The sequence below is a fragment of the Theropithecus gelada genome, chromosome 14, assembly GCF_003255815.1.
Source record: "Theropithecus gelada isolate Dixy chromosome 14, Tgel_1.0, whole genome shotgun sequence".
Classification (NCBI taxonomy): Eukaryota; Metazoa; Chordata; class Mammalia; order Primates; family Cercopithecidae; genus Theropithecus; species Theropithecus gelada.
In genome coordinates, this window is record NC_037682.1 from 113101968 (window position 1) to 113117648 (window position 15681).

At 44.6% G+C, this 15681-nt stretch overlaps 1 protein-coding gene across 2 annotated transcripts in view; it reads left to right on the top strand.

Moving 5' to 3' along the window:
* Positions 1-15681, top strand: part of SORL1 (sortilin related receptor 1) — a 178528-nt gene that overhangs the window by 132245 nt on the left and 30602 nt on the right. For both annotated transcript variants that reach the window (XM_025355834.1, XM_025355835.1), the window contains exons 28-32: positions 1559-1690; positions 2783-2914; positions 3566-3700; positions 4535-4690; positions 9166-9315. In XM_025355834.1, the coding sequence (XP_025211619.1) occupies positions 1559-1690; positions 2783-2914; positions 3566-3700; positions 4535-4690; positions 9166-9315 (705 nt within the window). The remainder of the gene's footprint in view (positions 1-1558; positions 1691-2782; positions 2915-3565; positions 3701-4534; positions 4691-9165; positions 9316-15681) is intronic.

Genomic DNA, 15681 nt, shown 5'->3' on the forward strand with positions numbered 1-15681 from the left:
AGTTGATCCCCGAGTTCTTGGCTAGGACTCCTGGAGGCTGATCGTGGCAGAGGGACATGGTTTGGTTAAAGGAGAGCAGGAAGAAAGGAAGCAGGGTTGGGGGCGATGGTGGGATTAGTTTGTACTTCAGTGAATTAGTTCATACTGTTTAGTTGAAATCTGTTCTATTAATTGACTGGTTGTTTTGAATCGGCCACTTATTTCTACTTGATAGGTTTTATTAATGTTGCTGAGTATCACTGGGGGGTGGGTAGGCATTTTTTGGCCAGGTGACCCTTTTTGTCTTCAGTTTTCTTTAGACCCAGAAAGATTGCCTTGGGTCACTGGTGCTTATCCTTGATTACATATGGGAATCACCTGGGGAGCTTTAAAACCTTCTGGTGCCTGGACCTTACCCCCAGAGATTCTGATGTAATTAGCGTAGGTGTGGCTGGGGTGTTGGAACGTTTATGGTGCTCCTGGTGATTCTTCTGTGCAGTCCGGATTGAGAGCTAATGTATCAGTGCAGGGAGTGGCCAACTAGCCTGTGGGCAAAATCCAGTCCCTAACCTGCTCTATTAAATGAAGTTTGATTGGCATACAGTAACTACTATTTGTTTACATATTGTATATGGCTGCTCTCATGCTGCGGCACTGGACTCTTGAGCAGTTGTGACAGAGGCTGTATGACTTGAAAACCCTGAAATAGTTGCTTCCTAGTTGTGTTAGTTGGGGTTAGTTGGGATTCTCCAGAAGAATAGGACCAATAGGATATGCGTATGTATATATATAGACTTCTTTTAAGGAATTGGTTCATGCAGTTTTGGAGGCTGGCAAGTCCCAAATTTGCTCCAGCAGGCTGGAGACCCAGGGACACACTAAGGCTATAGTTTAAGTCCAAAGGCCGTCAGGCTGCAAACCTTGGAGAGAGCCAGTTGCAGTTCAAGTATGAAGGTCTCCTTGCTGTGTCCTCACATGGCCCTTTCTCTGTGTGGACATTCCTGGTGTCTCTCTCTTCTCAAAGGACATTAATTCTATTGAGTTGGGGACCCATTCTTATATTTTCATTTAACCTTAATTACTTTTTAAAGGCCCTATGTCCAAGTACAGTCAAATTGGGGATCAGGGCTCCAACATACAAATTTTGGGGGGACACAGTGCATTCCATTAGACTAGTTCCTTACAGAAAAAGTTGCCTACCCCCATATTAGAGAGTCAGTATCATATTAATCATGCTTGAGATCAGGGGGTTTGATGCCAGACAGCTCTGGATTTCACTTTTGGCTTCATCTTCATCAGCTGTGTACTCTTGGCAACATACTTAACGCTATGGCCCTTGTTTTCTCATTTTGAATTAGCAACAGTAAAATCTCTCCTAATGTTGTCTTGAGGGTTTAATGATGCACTTTATGTCAAGTGCTTTAGCTCTAGGCTTGGCAGAAAACAAGTGCTCAATAAATGGTGGTTTTTACTGTTGCTTCCTGAAGCCACATCTGTACCTGTAGGCACTTGCCCAGGGCTAGAAGGCCCAGCCAGCCACAGTGCTCATGGCCTCTTCCCCGCTCTGAATCCCTTACAGAGCCCCTCTGTACGCACTTCATGGACTTCGTGTGTAAGAACCGCCAGCAGTGCCTGTTCCACTCCATGGTCTGTGACGGAATCATCCAGTGCCGCGATGGGTCCGATGAGGATGCGGCGTTTGCGGGATGCTGTGAGTTGGGGCAGGCAGGGGAGGTGACTCACAGTCACTAAAGAACTTGCACGGGAGTTTGGCCACCCTGGGGTTGTGTCTCTATTTAATAACTTACAGGTCTTGGATGAGTGTTGAGGGGTTTGGCCACCCTGGAGTTGCACCTCTATTTAGCTTACACGTCTAGGTTGAGTGTCCAAGCTTGCCTTTTCTGAGAAAGACTTTCCTTTGTTGCTTAAGGAATCCTGCTTTTCAGTAGTGGGTGTATGTATAAAGGGCAGGATGGCGAGTGACCAGGGTCTTGGCTCAAGGGTCACTGAGAGTGAGAGGCCTTCCTTGCCAGTGCTGTATCAGATGGCACCTGCAGCCTGCCACAGCCCTTTACCCTGCTTCGATGGTCCTCCCACAACTCGCCCCGCTTTGGACCTGTCTATTCATTTTGCTGCTTGAGCTTCACAGGAGCAGGGGCTTGTTTTGTGCATTGCTATGGCCCTATCTTAAAACAGTGCCCTCGTTGGAGTAGCTCTTGTATTTGTTTGCTGGGACTTACGTAGCGAAGTACCGCAGACCAGGTGGCTCAAACAACAGAAGTTTATTTCTCACAAGCCTGGAAGCTGGCAGACCAAGCTCAAGGTGTCGGCAGGGTTGGGTTCCTCCTCTCTCCCTGGCCTCGTGGACGGCTGCTTTCTCCCTGGCTCTTCACACGGTCTTTCCTCTGTACACATCCGTGTCTACATTTCCTCTTCTGTAAGGACACCAGGCCTATTCAATTCGGGCCACCCAGATCACCTCATTCTAACTTTTCCTCTTTCAAGCCCTTATCTCTAAATACAGTCCTGTTTCTGAGAGACTGGAGGTTGGAACTTAAACACATGATTTTTGGGGGGATAAACTCAGCTCATAACATGATTCGGTAAAGATTCATGGAATGGATTAATTAACAGAGTGTGCTCTGTTTAGATTAGGTTTGGCTTTTGCTTTCAAGGTATGTTTTAGCCAGACAGTCCCTTGCCAGGACTCACTGCTGTTCCCCCTTGCTTCTGAGCAGCACTGCTGCTTCGACCCCTCAGCCTGGAAATTCCTGGACTTCATGGATGTTTGTTTCCTCTGTAGCCCAAGATCCTGAGTTCCACAAGGTTTGTGATGAGTTCGGTTTCCAGTGTCAGAATGGAGTGTGCATCAGTTTAATCTGGAAATGCGACGGGATGGATGATTGCGGCGATTATTCTGATGAAGCCAACTGCGGTAAGATGTCAGATCTGCCTCCTCGCATCCTAGTCCTCTAGTTACAGTGATGCCTGCAGTTACAGGGACACTCACCGACACCCCCACTGCAGACTTGGCCTTCCCCTAACTCAGCAGCAGTTGCTGCCAGTTCCTGAATCCTCACACGAGGTGTTGAGTCTTGAACTGGGCAGCTGGCACCCAGCAGGTGCTAGGGAAAAGTTTATTTGATCTCCTTTCCTTTCTGCAGTTGGGAAGACCACATTATGTATAAGGAAGACGGTAGATAAGGAATTATGGTAAATATTATGGAGTGACCTCCCCTTAAAAGTGACAGGCCACCGTGTAATAGTTATTGTCACCATTGGCTTACCATCAATAGTTGTTTTATTCCTTTAGTGAAATGTCAGAATTAAAATTCAGGTGATCATTCTCAGGATATCATAGTATAGATCAGAGGGACATGGGTTAGGGGCTGGGAAGATGGGGTTTTGTTTAGGTCGTAGGTGTATTTTTTGTTGCCCACTGGGTGCGTGAAGCTGCCTTATCTCTCTATGGGTGGGAAGTGCGGGTTGCCCTGGAACTTGGGTCTGGAGGAGGATGCCTAGAGTTGGAGCCCCGCGTTCACACTGGTGCAGGGGAAGCGACTGATGACGTGGTTGATCTCCACAGAAAACCCCACAGAAGCCCCGAACTGCTCCCGCTACTTCCAGTTTCGGTGTGAGAACGGCCACTGCATCCCCAACAGATGGAAATGCGACAGGGAGAACGACTGTGGGGACTGGACTGATGAGAAGGATTGTGGAGGTAAGAGGCCCCAGGGTCCTGGGTCAGCCCCATCACCAAGGCACGCCGGAATCGTTCCACCAGCTCTGCAGGGTGTGCCTGGCTTATTCCGTCTTTTCGGGGGCATATTTTTGTGAGAATAGTGACTCAAATTTTTTCTGTTCCTCTTTCTCATTTTGAAAAAAGTGTGGTTGGTTTCTCCTATTTTCAGGCTGTTTATTCTGTATTTTCAGGGCAGAGTGAGAAGTCTAGAGCCTTCCTACTCACCGTGTGGTTTGCAACCAGTAGCATCTGCATCTCCTTGGAACTTGTTAGCAATGCAGAATCTCTGACCTCACCCCAGACCTAGAGTCAGAATCTGCCTGCTAATAAACCCCTAGGTCCTGTGTGCTCCACCGTGCATTTGAGGAGCACTCATGTGGAATGCAGACTTGCCCCTTTCCTTTCTGGCATTCTCATCTCTGGACCAGGTCGTGGGGTAGTTGAGGTTGAATTAACTAGAAAACAATGCTTCACCTCAGTAGGAATTCTCTTAGCCACGCTGTGCCTCCTCAGCCACCTGTTTCTTCCCCCAGCCCCTGCGAAAGCAAACTTACCTGAATGTTATTAGCCCAAATCAAATATAGTAAGTAAGGGAAATCTACTCCCCAAAAGGGAAAAGGATATTGCCTCTTCTGACAACCTGTTATACATGATTTCTAGATTAGCCACTGCTCAGAGCTGTGCCTGGCACTGGCCTCCCTCAGCAGGTACAGCTAAAACTGGGACATCCGCACTAGGTTTGGGACGCATTTGGTCTAAGATCAATGTTCTGCTTCTAACGTTCTGGGTTTCCTTGCTTGGTGTTTTTCTCAGATTCACATATTCTTCCCTTCTCGACTCCTGGGCCCTCCACGTGTCTGCCCAATTACTACCGCTGCAGCAGTGGGACCTGCGTGATGGACACCTGGGTGTGCGACGGGTACCGAGATTGTGCAGATGGCTCAGATGAGGAAGCCTGCCCCTCGCTTGGTGAGTTCTGGCCCAGGTCCTCTTCTGTGGTACCTGCTGTTGTGGAGAGGACCTTCTGGGGGTGTGCTCTGGGCACAACCCAACCAGGCCTCATGCCCTGCTGTCTGGGCCTTCGCTGTGTGGCCAGGTTGCCTGTCACTAATGGTGCACCTCCAGGGAAGGCTGATTTCTAGCATTTCTCCCTGGATCACAGACGCATAGGAAATTGGAATGGGAGCATCTCATCCTCTATAACTGGCCTCTGACCTTCCTGCAAGAGGCCAGCCACCCTGATTTCCACCCAGGCTGTGGTTGTGCCACCTTTGCTGCCTTCTTAGTGGGAAAGTACAAGTTGGAATTAATGTGGCACTTTTTGTGTGTGTGTTAAACTCTCAGGGGAGAGAGCCCAATTCCACTTGCTAGTTGGCTGGCCTGTCCAACTAAAAGAAGGGTAAGCACTGCCATCTAGTGGCTAAACTCAAAGAGGCAGCTGAAGGTCTGTAGTCACCATGTTGTTGGAGGCGGGCGTAGACCTTGAAACCCCTTCTCGTGCGTGCTCTTAACTGCAGGCAGAACAGAGGTAAGGATCCTGTGTTCGTTCCTAAATAGGAGTCTACTTCAAACTCAGTTATAATAGAAGAACAAATAATGTTTTGCATGCTTTGCATGATCGTTTCCTTTCTTCTGTGACCATGTTCATTCCATGGCTTCCTTGTTTAAAAACATCAAAATCCCAAACTTTAGTGAAGCTAAATCATATAGGGATCTCCTGGGTTCCAACCAGAAATTCTGATTCTATGCTTTTTTTTATAAAACATTCTAAAAATGATGGTTTTACTAGGGTGGTCTTTTTGCCATGTTGAGTTTCCTCTTGTTCTCTTGTCTAGAAGCTCAATTTTTGACAATTTCTATTTTCCAGGCCCTCTATGAGCTGACTCCTCCTTGCCTCCCTGGATTCCCCACATCAGCCAAGCTAGGTTCCTCACCTTCTCCAGATAGACTTGCTTCTTTCCTGCCTGTGCACCTGCAGCAAGGTTTTGCTCTCAGCAGAAACTCCTGTATCCTCAACCTCGTCTTCCTACTTTCCTTATCACTGAAACCCACCATCCGTCAGTGCAAACAGAGGCATGGATTTTATAGCAAAAGAGACCTTGATGTGTTAATATCGTCAGAACTTCTCAAAATATGGTGCAAAGACCACCCTAATGGAATCACCTGGGGTGTTTAGAAAAAACGTAGAATGAGAATTTTTGGGTGGAGCCCAGGAGATCCCCATATGATTCTTAGGTTCACTGAAGTTTGGGATTTCTGCTTTGAACAAATAGGGCATTATTCTCCTTTCAAGCTCCACCTCTGTGGTGCTTTCACTGATTCCTTGAACTGATTTCCATCTCTTTTCCAGTCTCATTAAACTTACCCATTGACCTTTTGATTCTTAACTAGGATCTGCTGTATATTGCTTCCTAATTATTTCATGTGTGTTGATCTTTGCTTCCATAGCCATTGCGTGGATTTCCTGTTTGGGGATCATGCCATCTACTACTTTGAGTCCTGCTCTGTGTCTCCTACAATAATAGGCAAATAGTCAGTATCCCCTAAATGCTTCTCAAATTAAAATGAATTGTAAAAAACGAAACAAAACTTTGTGTCTGTCCTTTCCCCTGCAGGCCTACGTATTTATTGAATAACTTGATTATCCTCTCCAAGTTGTTTTTGCTTATTAAAACTCTGACCAGGACATTAATAGACTCTAGCAAATTCTGACTAATCCGTTGAGCAGATCTCTGTTTATGTATCCTGTTCAGCTTTTGTACTTTCTTTTTTGTGTGCAGTGCTGGGACAAATTTAAACTCGTTGTTGTCTGTAGCTCTTTGGATCTTCTTTGTTTAGTGTAGAACTCTCCTAACTGGTTTATCAGCCTCATATTTCTCCCCCTTTCAGTTTTCTTCTGATAAGGCCCATACTGATGAACGATCATATCCTCCCCAGTATTGGAGCCCTCTGATGCCTCCCTTCTTGTCCAGGAATAAGTGGCATGATTTGCCTTGGCCTGGCTTTCTCTCCCTTTTTATTTTTTATCACCTGTCTCCGTGTACCTTGTGTTTCTGCAGAGTGTTTCTGGGATTTAGGGAAAGCCCTTTTGAAAATCCAATTAAAACTGTAGAATAGGCAAAATATCCTAAAGTTAATAATTGCTTTTTCATTTGTTTGCTTAGGTTGTTTTGTACCATTTGCCAATGCTTTCTGCCTTTCAGTCACCACTCAGGATAACTTTCCACAGGTCAACATGTCCAGGGATGTATCAGGTTCAGCTTTTCTCTTGGAGATATTTCTTCTAACAACTTGGATTCTCCTTTCTGGACAGATTGTTCTCTAGTCCTCCTGTGTGCCTGTTATGCTGAAATTTTCATGGCCTCCTTGGAATTCTCTTTGCCTTTCTCCCAGTTTAGATTCCTTGTTTCTTGGATCTTGTGTTTTGCTTTTTCTTAGTTTACTCCCTTGTTTGGGTGGAGTGCATCCTTCAGTAGCCTTGTCAGGTGAATATGATGATGCAGTGGCCAAGGACACTGTGATAACAGCTCTCAGGTGTTTGTCTCTTGAATTTTGCTGCTCTGGTTTGTACTAGTTGCCCTGTATACCTGGGGCACAACTGCCTTCTAGGACGTTGCACCATCATCATCCTCAGTACTTGCTTTTACCTCCATCTCCTGTTGGAACTCCTGTTTTCTATGTCCCAGTTTTTCTCTCTTTAGTTTAATCTCATGTTTCAGTAGAGCACATTTTCCGGAAAATGCCTGAGAAAATGCATGTGGGAGGCCTGTGTGAGGTCTTGCTTGTCTTAAAGTGTTTTAATTCTGTCTTCAGACTTAATTGATAGTTGGGCTGGGTTTGGCATGCTAGATTGTAAGTAATTTTCCTCCAGAATTTTGAAGGTTTTGTTCTACTGCCTTCAAGCAGCTTTTGGGAAATCCAAAAGCCATTTTGATTCTGATTTTTTTTTTTTATATGTGACCTGTTTTTAATCCTCTAGAAGCTTGTAGAATCTTCCCTTTGGCACCAGTGTTTTAAAATTTCACAATGATGTGCTTTGCTGTGAGACCCTTTCCATCCAACGTAGTAGACACTTGCACGCTTTTTGATTATGGAAGTTTATATGTTTTAGTTCAAGGAATTTTTCTTGAAATTTTTATTAATGATATTTCCCTCTCTGTTTTCTCTTATTTCCTGGAACTCTTGTCATTCATATGTTGTTTCCTGATCTGGTCTTCTTCCTTATTTTTAAAAAATCTTTTATATTTTTTAACATTCCCTTCCCCCCCTACCCCCAACTTGCTAGGAGATTTACTCAACTTTATATTTCAACTTTTTGCCGAGTTTTTCATTTTTGTTATCATGGTTTTAACTTTGAGAGCTTTTCCATTTTTACCACTGTCCCTTTTTATGGTTTCCTGTTTTGTTTTGTTTTTCATAGATAAATATATATTCTTTCTTTCTGAACACATTAAGGATATTTGTTTCTGAAGTTTTCTTCTTGCAAAGCCTGTAAATGGCCTTTTGGGGGTTGGGGGCTCTGTTTGGCTTTCTGCCTTTCCTGTCAAAGCTTTTTCTCAGAGAGTCCTTGGTTGCTGCTCTGCTTGTGTTTAAGGCTGGGGACTAAAGAACTGCTAAGTAATTGTGAGCACGTGGGTGGGCTTGTCAACTTTGAGGTTCATGGCTGGGAACCATGGGGGAACTCTGAATCTCGGTTACTTCAGGGTTAGTCTCTGAAGCTGGTCATTTTCCCCAGAGAAGATTATTAGATCTCCTGCCTGGACAATAAGTACCTTATTGCTAGGATCCTCGGAGAAGAGGACTGAGGCTGCCGTATGTAGGTTTAATCCCCCTTTTATCAGTAGGATATACTTGCTCTCAACTACGCCTATCTAAACAACTCTCTGTTTTTACCCTCTCCAAACAACAACCCTCCATTCTTCTATTGGGGTGATGTATGGATCGGTTGTCTGGTGGGACTGATAGGAGGGGATATAGGGAATGTAGCTGCGTCTTAAACATCATTCAGTCAGTTCCCTTATTTTAACTCCTTCTTCTTCACTTCTGTTTGGGAGATACCAGTTTCTGAGCTTTTGGAGGACTGTGTGTTGTTGATCTGATTGGTTCTGAGCTTTCTCCTGTGACGGCTTAAGGTAGGATGCAGCCTTCACTGGCCTCTTTAGTCACATACCGCTGTCTGTCTTCTTTCCAGGTCCCAAATCTCATTATCCACGTCCTCATGGATTTAGGTCTTTGAAAACAATCTCTTGGCTGTGGCTTTAGTGGGATCCTGTGAGGAAGCAACATTAGATGTCTGTATCTACTGAGTTCTCTGTCTGGAACTTGCATTTGTCTTCAGGTTCCCACTGTAATTTCTAAAGCACCGTAATCTCCTAGCGTATGGATTGGTTGCTGTTATTGGCCAGCTCCCTCAATACTAAAAGTTTAAAAATCTTTTATTTTAGCAAATGTCACTGCTGCCTCCACTCCCACCCAACTTGGGCGATGCGACCGATTTGAATTCGAATGCCACCAACCAAAGAAGTGTATTCCCAACTGGAAGCGCTGTGACGGCCACCGAGATTGCCAGGATGGCCGGGACGAGGCCAATTGCCGTGAGTAGTCAGAAAGCCCTTCACCCCCTGGGCACATTTCTGCAGACAGCGCAGTTCTGGTGCTTCTGCTTCATTTCTGGATCAGCACACGCCTGTGTGTGAGTCTGTGTACTTTTGTGTAACCATGCTCTTACTACATTCTCCACAAGAGCTTTGCCACGTGCACCCATTCTGTTGCGTTAGTCACTTTCTTTTTAATAAGTTGACTGTGTTTTAAATACCAGGAGCGTGTCCAATAAAAATACTTTCTGAATGACTAAAATAAATATTTTAGATAGGTTTCATAAGCATATTTAACTCTTTAAAAACACCCGTGGGGAAAGCCACAACTCTTCTGTATGTGCCTTCATTCTTCTGGAAGTATTTAGTGAGCACTTACTGGGCATAGAGGCCGTGTTGTTAGAGGGTTTGCCTCTAGCACCCCATTGAGAAAATTCATTCTTAGCCTTTAGGGTAATTATGGTTGGTGAGATAGTGTGCTGAGCCACATGGGGAATAATTGCAAGGCCATCTGAACCCAGTGTGAAGTGATGCATGCATTCTCTACAGGTTTGGAGTTGGTAGTTTTCAAACACAGTGGGTCCTGGTGTTCGGTCCTCTGATGTACCCAGGGAGGATCTTTGGAGTGAGTGATGGAGGGAGACACTGGCTTCTGCAAGCGTTATCCTCATGTGACCAGTCAGCACTTTTCAGTCCCTGGCTGCATGCTAATGCCACCACTGGCTGGTCTGTCCTACTGTAGTGGACTAGGGAAGGCATGGCTGGAATGGTGCTTATGCAGCCCCTCAGCAGCCTGCCTCCCTGATGGTTGGGTACTGCTCTAGCTCAGGGATCCCAGCTTTGCGGGCCTCCCCTCCATCCAGTCTCCTGCTGGCTGCAGACAGCAGGTGTCCTAGCCAGTCACACTCCCTTCCTTGCCAGGATAGGGCTTCGTCCATGTTTGCCTGATTCCTGCCCTGGTGAATGTAGAGGAAGCTCCTCTCACTCTCTGCTGAGAGCCTCCCTGCCGCCAAGCCCTGACCCTAAGCAGCAGATGCCTCAGTTCCTCCACTTTGATCCCTGTTCTGGTCCCATTTTTTTTAATCTTAAAATAATGACTTCCTCAACCAATGAAAAACTAAGCCTCACTTGGAACCCTACCGAATCTTACCATTTAGAGATGGAATAGAATCTGAGGTGGAGGTTAGTCATCTCTTAATTCCTCTAATTCAGTATTTACAAAATTTATGGGACTTAGCAGGATCATGTGGAAGTGCTTATAAGAAATGTGAATTTGGTGATCTCACCTCAGACCACTGAATCAAGAGCAATGACGGAGGAAATGCTCCGGAACCCAAGCCTGGGATCTCAGCTCACTGCAGCTTCCGCCTTTTGAGCTGATGTGATTCTCTTGCCTCAGCCTCCCGAGTAGCTGGGATTGCAGGCATGCACCACCATGCCTGGCTAATTTTTGTATTTTCAGTACAGACAGCGTTTTGCCATGTTGGCCAGGCTGGTCTTGAACTCCTGACCTCAAGTGATCTGTCCACCTTGGCCTCCCAAAGTGCTGGGCCTAAGCCACCATGCCCGGTGACTGGCAATACAGATTCTAGTGGGAGGGACATCAAGTCAGCAGCTATCCTACAGTGTGGTGTAGGCAGTAGCAGAAGTTATCCAAGGAACTGGCATAGTTCACAGCTTCCTGGAGAGGTGGGGACAGGCCAGGAGAGGCAGCCCTATTGATGGTGCCTGGACAACGGTGGGACAAGGTGGCAGATGATGGGCATTCTAGACACAGGGGACAGCATGTATATTTCAAGGCTCAGAGGCATAGGAAAACAGACCTGTAGAGTGGTTGTGAGTGGGATAAAGGTGAGTGCGGAGAGGTAGGCATGAGGTGGATGGGGCGACCCCTGTGCTTCGAGTTTATTTTGCTGGTCCTAGGGAGCCATTGACGATTTCAGAGATGGGGTGTTTATATCTTAGATCACTTGAACTTCATCACGCGGGGAATGGGTTAGAAGAAGGCTGAAGTGAGATTGGAAGCCAGGTGCCCGTTAGGAGGCTAATTTGATGGGACTGTGAAGGTGAAAAAGGGAGAGTGACCTCTTAATATATTGGAGGTACTATTAACAGTGTCCAGTGAGGTTTTTTTGGTTGTGGTGATTCGGAAAAAGGAAGAATGAAGGTTTCCCCCAGGATGACAGTGAAAGGTGATGCCGCCAGCTATGCGGGGGATGCTGAGGATGAGGAGTCACAGCTTTCCCTGGGTGGGCCTAGGCACGATGGTGGGTTCGTTGATTGACATTAGCATCTGAGGTAGTGCAAGTCATCCTGGTAGAAAGTGAAAAGGAAAGGTCAGAAACTGGGGCATTGTTGTCTTCCTTTTCATTTTACTGCATTCGTTGTCCGTGCACGTGTCCTTCACTTGCCCGCTGGAATGAGCCTTTGCCAATTTTCACACGTTTGTTGTTCCTTATGATGATCTCTACAGTGATGGACTTTTGGAGACGAATTTCATTCTAGGCCTTGATGTGCTCTGAGTTGAGAGAAAAAATCATCTTGGCCAACTCCTTAACTTGCAATATGAAACTAATTTATTTCCACCATACATAGGTTTTTCTCTTAACACTTGGTTTTTCGGCAGGGGTCCCAGGACCCCCATCATTCCTGCATCCTTTCATCTCCGGGAATGTCACTTTGGCTTTTGTTTCAGCTGCCTGAAGGGTCTTTTCTTTGACTAAAAGTCAAGGAATTGGATAAGTTGCTACCTAGGGTTCTTTTTTCAAGAAACAGCCTTTGAGTCTTTCTAATTCTTCAATTTCTAAGGTAGGGCGATTTCTTTTGCTTCGTTTATTTATTTATGTGTTTATTTTAGTTTAGGAAAATCGTAAGGAATCTTTCATTACTAAACTATTCCTATTGGAACTCAGGAATTGAGCAGTTTCAGATCCATTTTGGGGATGGATTTCTCTCTGTCCAGAACATGCCCCTTGTTATCTGGAACCCAAGAACCAAAAAGATTAAGATAATTTGATATCTCTTGATACTTGCATATAAATCCATAGACATAAATACATAAATCTATTAAAATAAACCAAATAGGCCAGGCGCAGTGGCTCACGCCTGTAATCCCAGCACTTTGGGAGGCTGAGGCAGGTGGATCACCTGAGGTCGGGAGTTTGAGACCAGCCTGACCAATATGGCGAAACCCCATCTCTACTAAAAATGCAAAATTAGCTGGGCGTGGCGGCACATGCTGTAATCCTAGCTATTTGGGAGGCTGAGGTAGGAGAATTGCTTGAACCCAGGAGGCGGAGATTGCAGTGAGCTGAGATCGGGCCACTGCACTCCAGCCTGGGCAACAAAAGTGAAACTCTGTCACATAAATTAAAAAATAAACCAAATAAATTCAGATGGTAAGGGATATTTTAATCTCCTTGGTTAACATTTCCATATTACATCTCTTTCTCATTTCTTTGTCATGTCTATCAGTTATAAGGTTGAGCTTTGTCATTTGCTTTCAAAGTTAATGCAAGTTCACACAATTAAGTGTTTGGATTCACTGATACAGTTTGTCTTCAATATAATTAATTTTCCTGCTGTGTACTTTTTTTTTTTTTTTAAGTTGTGTGTTTAGCAGGATGCGGCAGCCTTTGATAAGCCTTAAAAGATTCTCCTTTCTCATTCTATCACCTTATATACTGCTTTCGTTGTTATGCCTGTTCTTGCATTTTGGCTGTTTCGTTTTCGCTTTGCTTTATCATAAGTGGTCTTTTTCAGGCTGCTTCTGCTTTGCTCTATTCGCTGTGGTAATATTTTCTGATGCTTTTTAAAGTGATCCTATCTTCTTTAATGACCAGACGAAAACTTGGAAGGCAATGCCTGTCATACTTGCAAATAATACAAAGTTGCCCAGATAGCTTATTTTCTGGCAAAACACTCAGGTTTTACAAAGGGAAGCTAAACGTTGGTGGTGGGTTTTAATGTGCTATTCATTATTCTCAGGCAAATCAGGTATTCATTCCACTTAATTCTCAAAATAACTGTGATTTTGGTATTATCTCCTTTGTTGAGATAGGAGAATTAAGGTTCCAAGAGCATCACCTAGCCAGTACCAGACTGGGTTATTTATTTAGGTTGAAAGCCGTGTTGAAAGTTCTCATCAGGGAAGAATACACCAAAACCAACACAGATGAACTGAATAGGGATTAGTGTGCAATTCTACCCTTACATTAAAAGAATGAACAAAGTGGACTCCTAGAGTGTTAAACCAACGGGGACAGGTTGGCCCCACACTCACCAAAATAACAGTGGGAACGTCTGAGCCGAATAAGCAACCACATAATAAGATGAACATTGGAGATAATTAAGAAAGAGAAAAGAAATGGGACCTCCCTCCTGGGTGATACTAATTCATTAATTGGCATTCTTGAAATCGTTTTTCAGCCTGTTTCCAATCTGGCTTATTCACGGGGATGTTGCCTAGTTAAGGGTCTTAAAATCAAGATGTGTTATATCCACAGTTTTTTTCCAACAATAATTTGATAACCTTATCTAAAAATGAAATGAGATGAGTGTGGTGTGATTCTTTTTAGAGAAGCTGTCCCCTGAAGGCTACTAAGTTCTGTTCTAAGTGCCTATTAATCATCTGTTTCATTATCAGTTTAAGAATTTTCAGAGATCAATGACAACCTTATTCCCAGATTCTATTTTTTTTTTTTTTTTTTTGAAGAAACAGGGTCTGGTTATGTTCCCAGGCTGGTCTCAGACTCCTGGACTCAAGCAATCCAGCCTCCCCAAGTAGCTGGGATTACAGGTGCACACTACTGCACCCAGCTTATTTCCAGAGTCTAAAGCCCGTGCTTTTTTGCTCTTAAAATTTTGAGACACACTTTATAAAGAAACCTCCAATGTCCTCAGCTCTACTGCTTATCTGTTGTTTGATTGTATTTTACCACATTGTTCCCCAGTGGAATACTTCTGTGATGAGGGTTTTGGTATTTTTCAAAATAATCCCCTCTGAACAGAGTCTGTCCCTGGCAATCCTATAAAAAATGGCATAACCTGATCAGATTAATTTACTTGTTTGCAGTCTCTCTCAATAGAAGATAAGCTCCATGAGGGCAGGTCCTTCATCTGTTCCACATATCCCCATACTCTTAACATCCGGAGCAGTGCCTGAGTCATGGTAGGACCTCCATGAATGTTCGCTGGATGGATGAATTCCATCTTGGGCTTCTGAGACTATTACAGTAGTGGTTCTCAAACCTTTCTTTAATTCTTGAATACACGTTTGTTTGTTACGAGCTTCCCCCCACCATGGCAAACCAATTACATCTCAGTATATAATAGAATTCTGAAATGCAGTGATCTTCCTGGAGATTGGGGGATTACAGTTTGTGAAAAGCCTTATAAGTGGTTTTGATAGGTCCCTTCTCCTGTTGACAGTTTCTGTATCAGAATTGTTTTTTAATAAGTAGTAAACTGAAGTCTGTACCTCCATCCTGGAGACTCGTGCAAAGAAGTCTTAATTCTTCTTTCTCATGAAGACTCCTCAGCGGGGAACACTTGTTAGAGTCTGCACGTCTTCTCACCACCTCCCCCATCCTTGTGTCTTTTCATCTCTAGGAAAATATCCCTGGATCCTTTATCCATTCCTCTTGAGCATCCTTGTTGCTCTCATGGGAACATTATCCAGTTTCTCTACCTACGTCTCAAAGTGTGGTTGTTTATGTTAGCAGAAAGGGGAAGAGCGAGGGGGTCGAGGTCAAGAGGTGACCCATGGCCACATGCCTGGGTCTGAGGTGGGGCGGATGAAGCTTCCTTGCTCAGGTCACAATGCTCATATCACCTTTAACATAACCTTGTTACTTGTGTGAACACACTCCTTATTTCCTCAGGGGTTAGTTTCAGGAAGGGACTATTATCATCGTTGCTTTAAAATTAAACTATAAACAAAATTCCTTCCATAGTTAGCTTGGCCTATGTGCCGTGCCGAGATAAGCAGAGGCTGTTAACCTACAAGATGTCACCACGGGCACGGGGCAGGGTGCGGGGAGCAGAATGGAGCCACTCATGTTCGGCCTCCTTTTGTCTGTTGTAATTTCCCCATTTTCAAAGCCAGTGATGTTGCATGTCTCTCACCTTTCTTCTGTTTTCTCTCTTTCTCTCATCACAACCAGAAAAGGGTCTCTGCTTTTAAGGACCCAGGTCATTAGACAGAACCTACCTGGATAATCCAGGCTGAACTCTCCTACTTCCGGGTCCTTAATCTAATCACACCTACAAAGTGGCTTTGTTACATGAGGTAACATATTACAGGTTCCAGGGATTAGGATGTGGACCTGTTTGACTTGGAGGAGCAAGATTGATTTTAGACCCTCA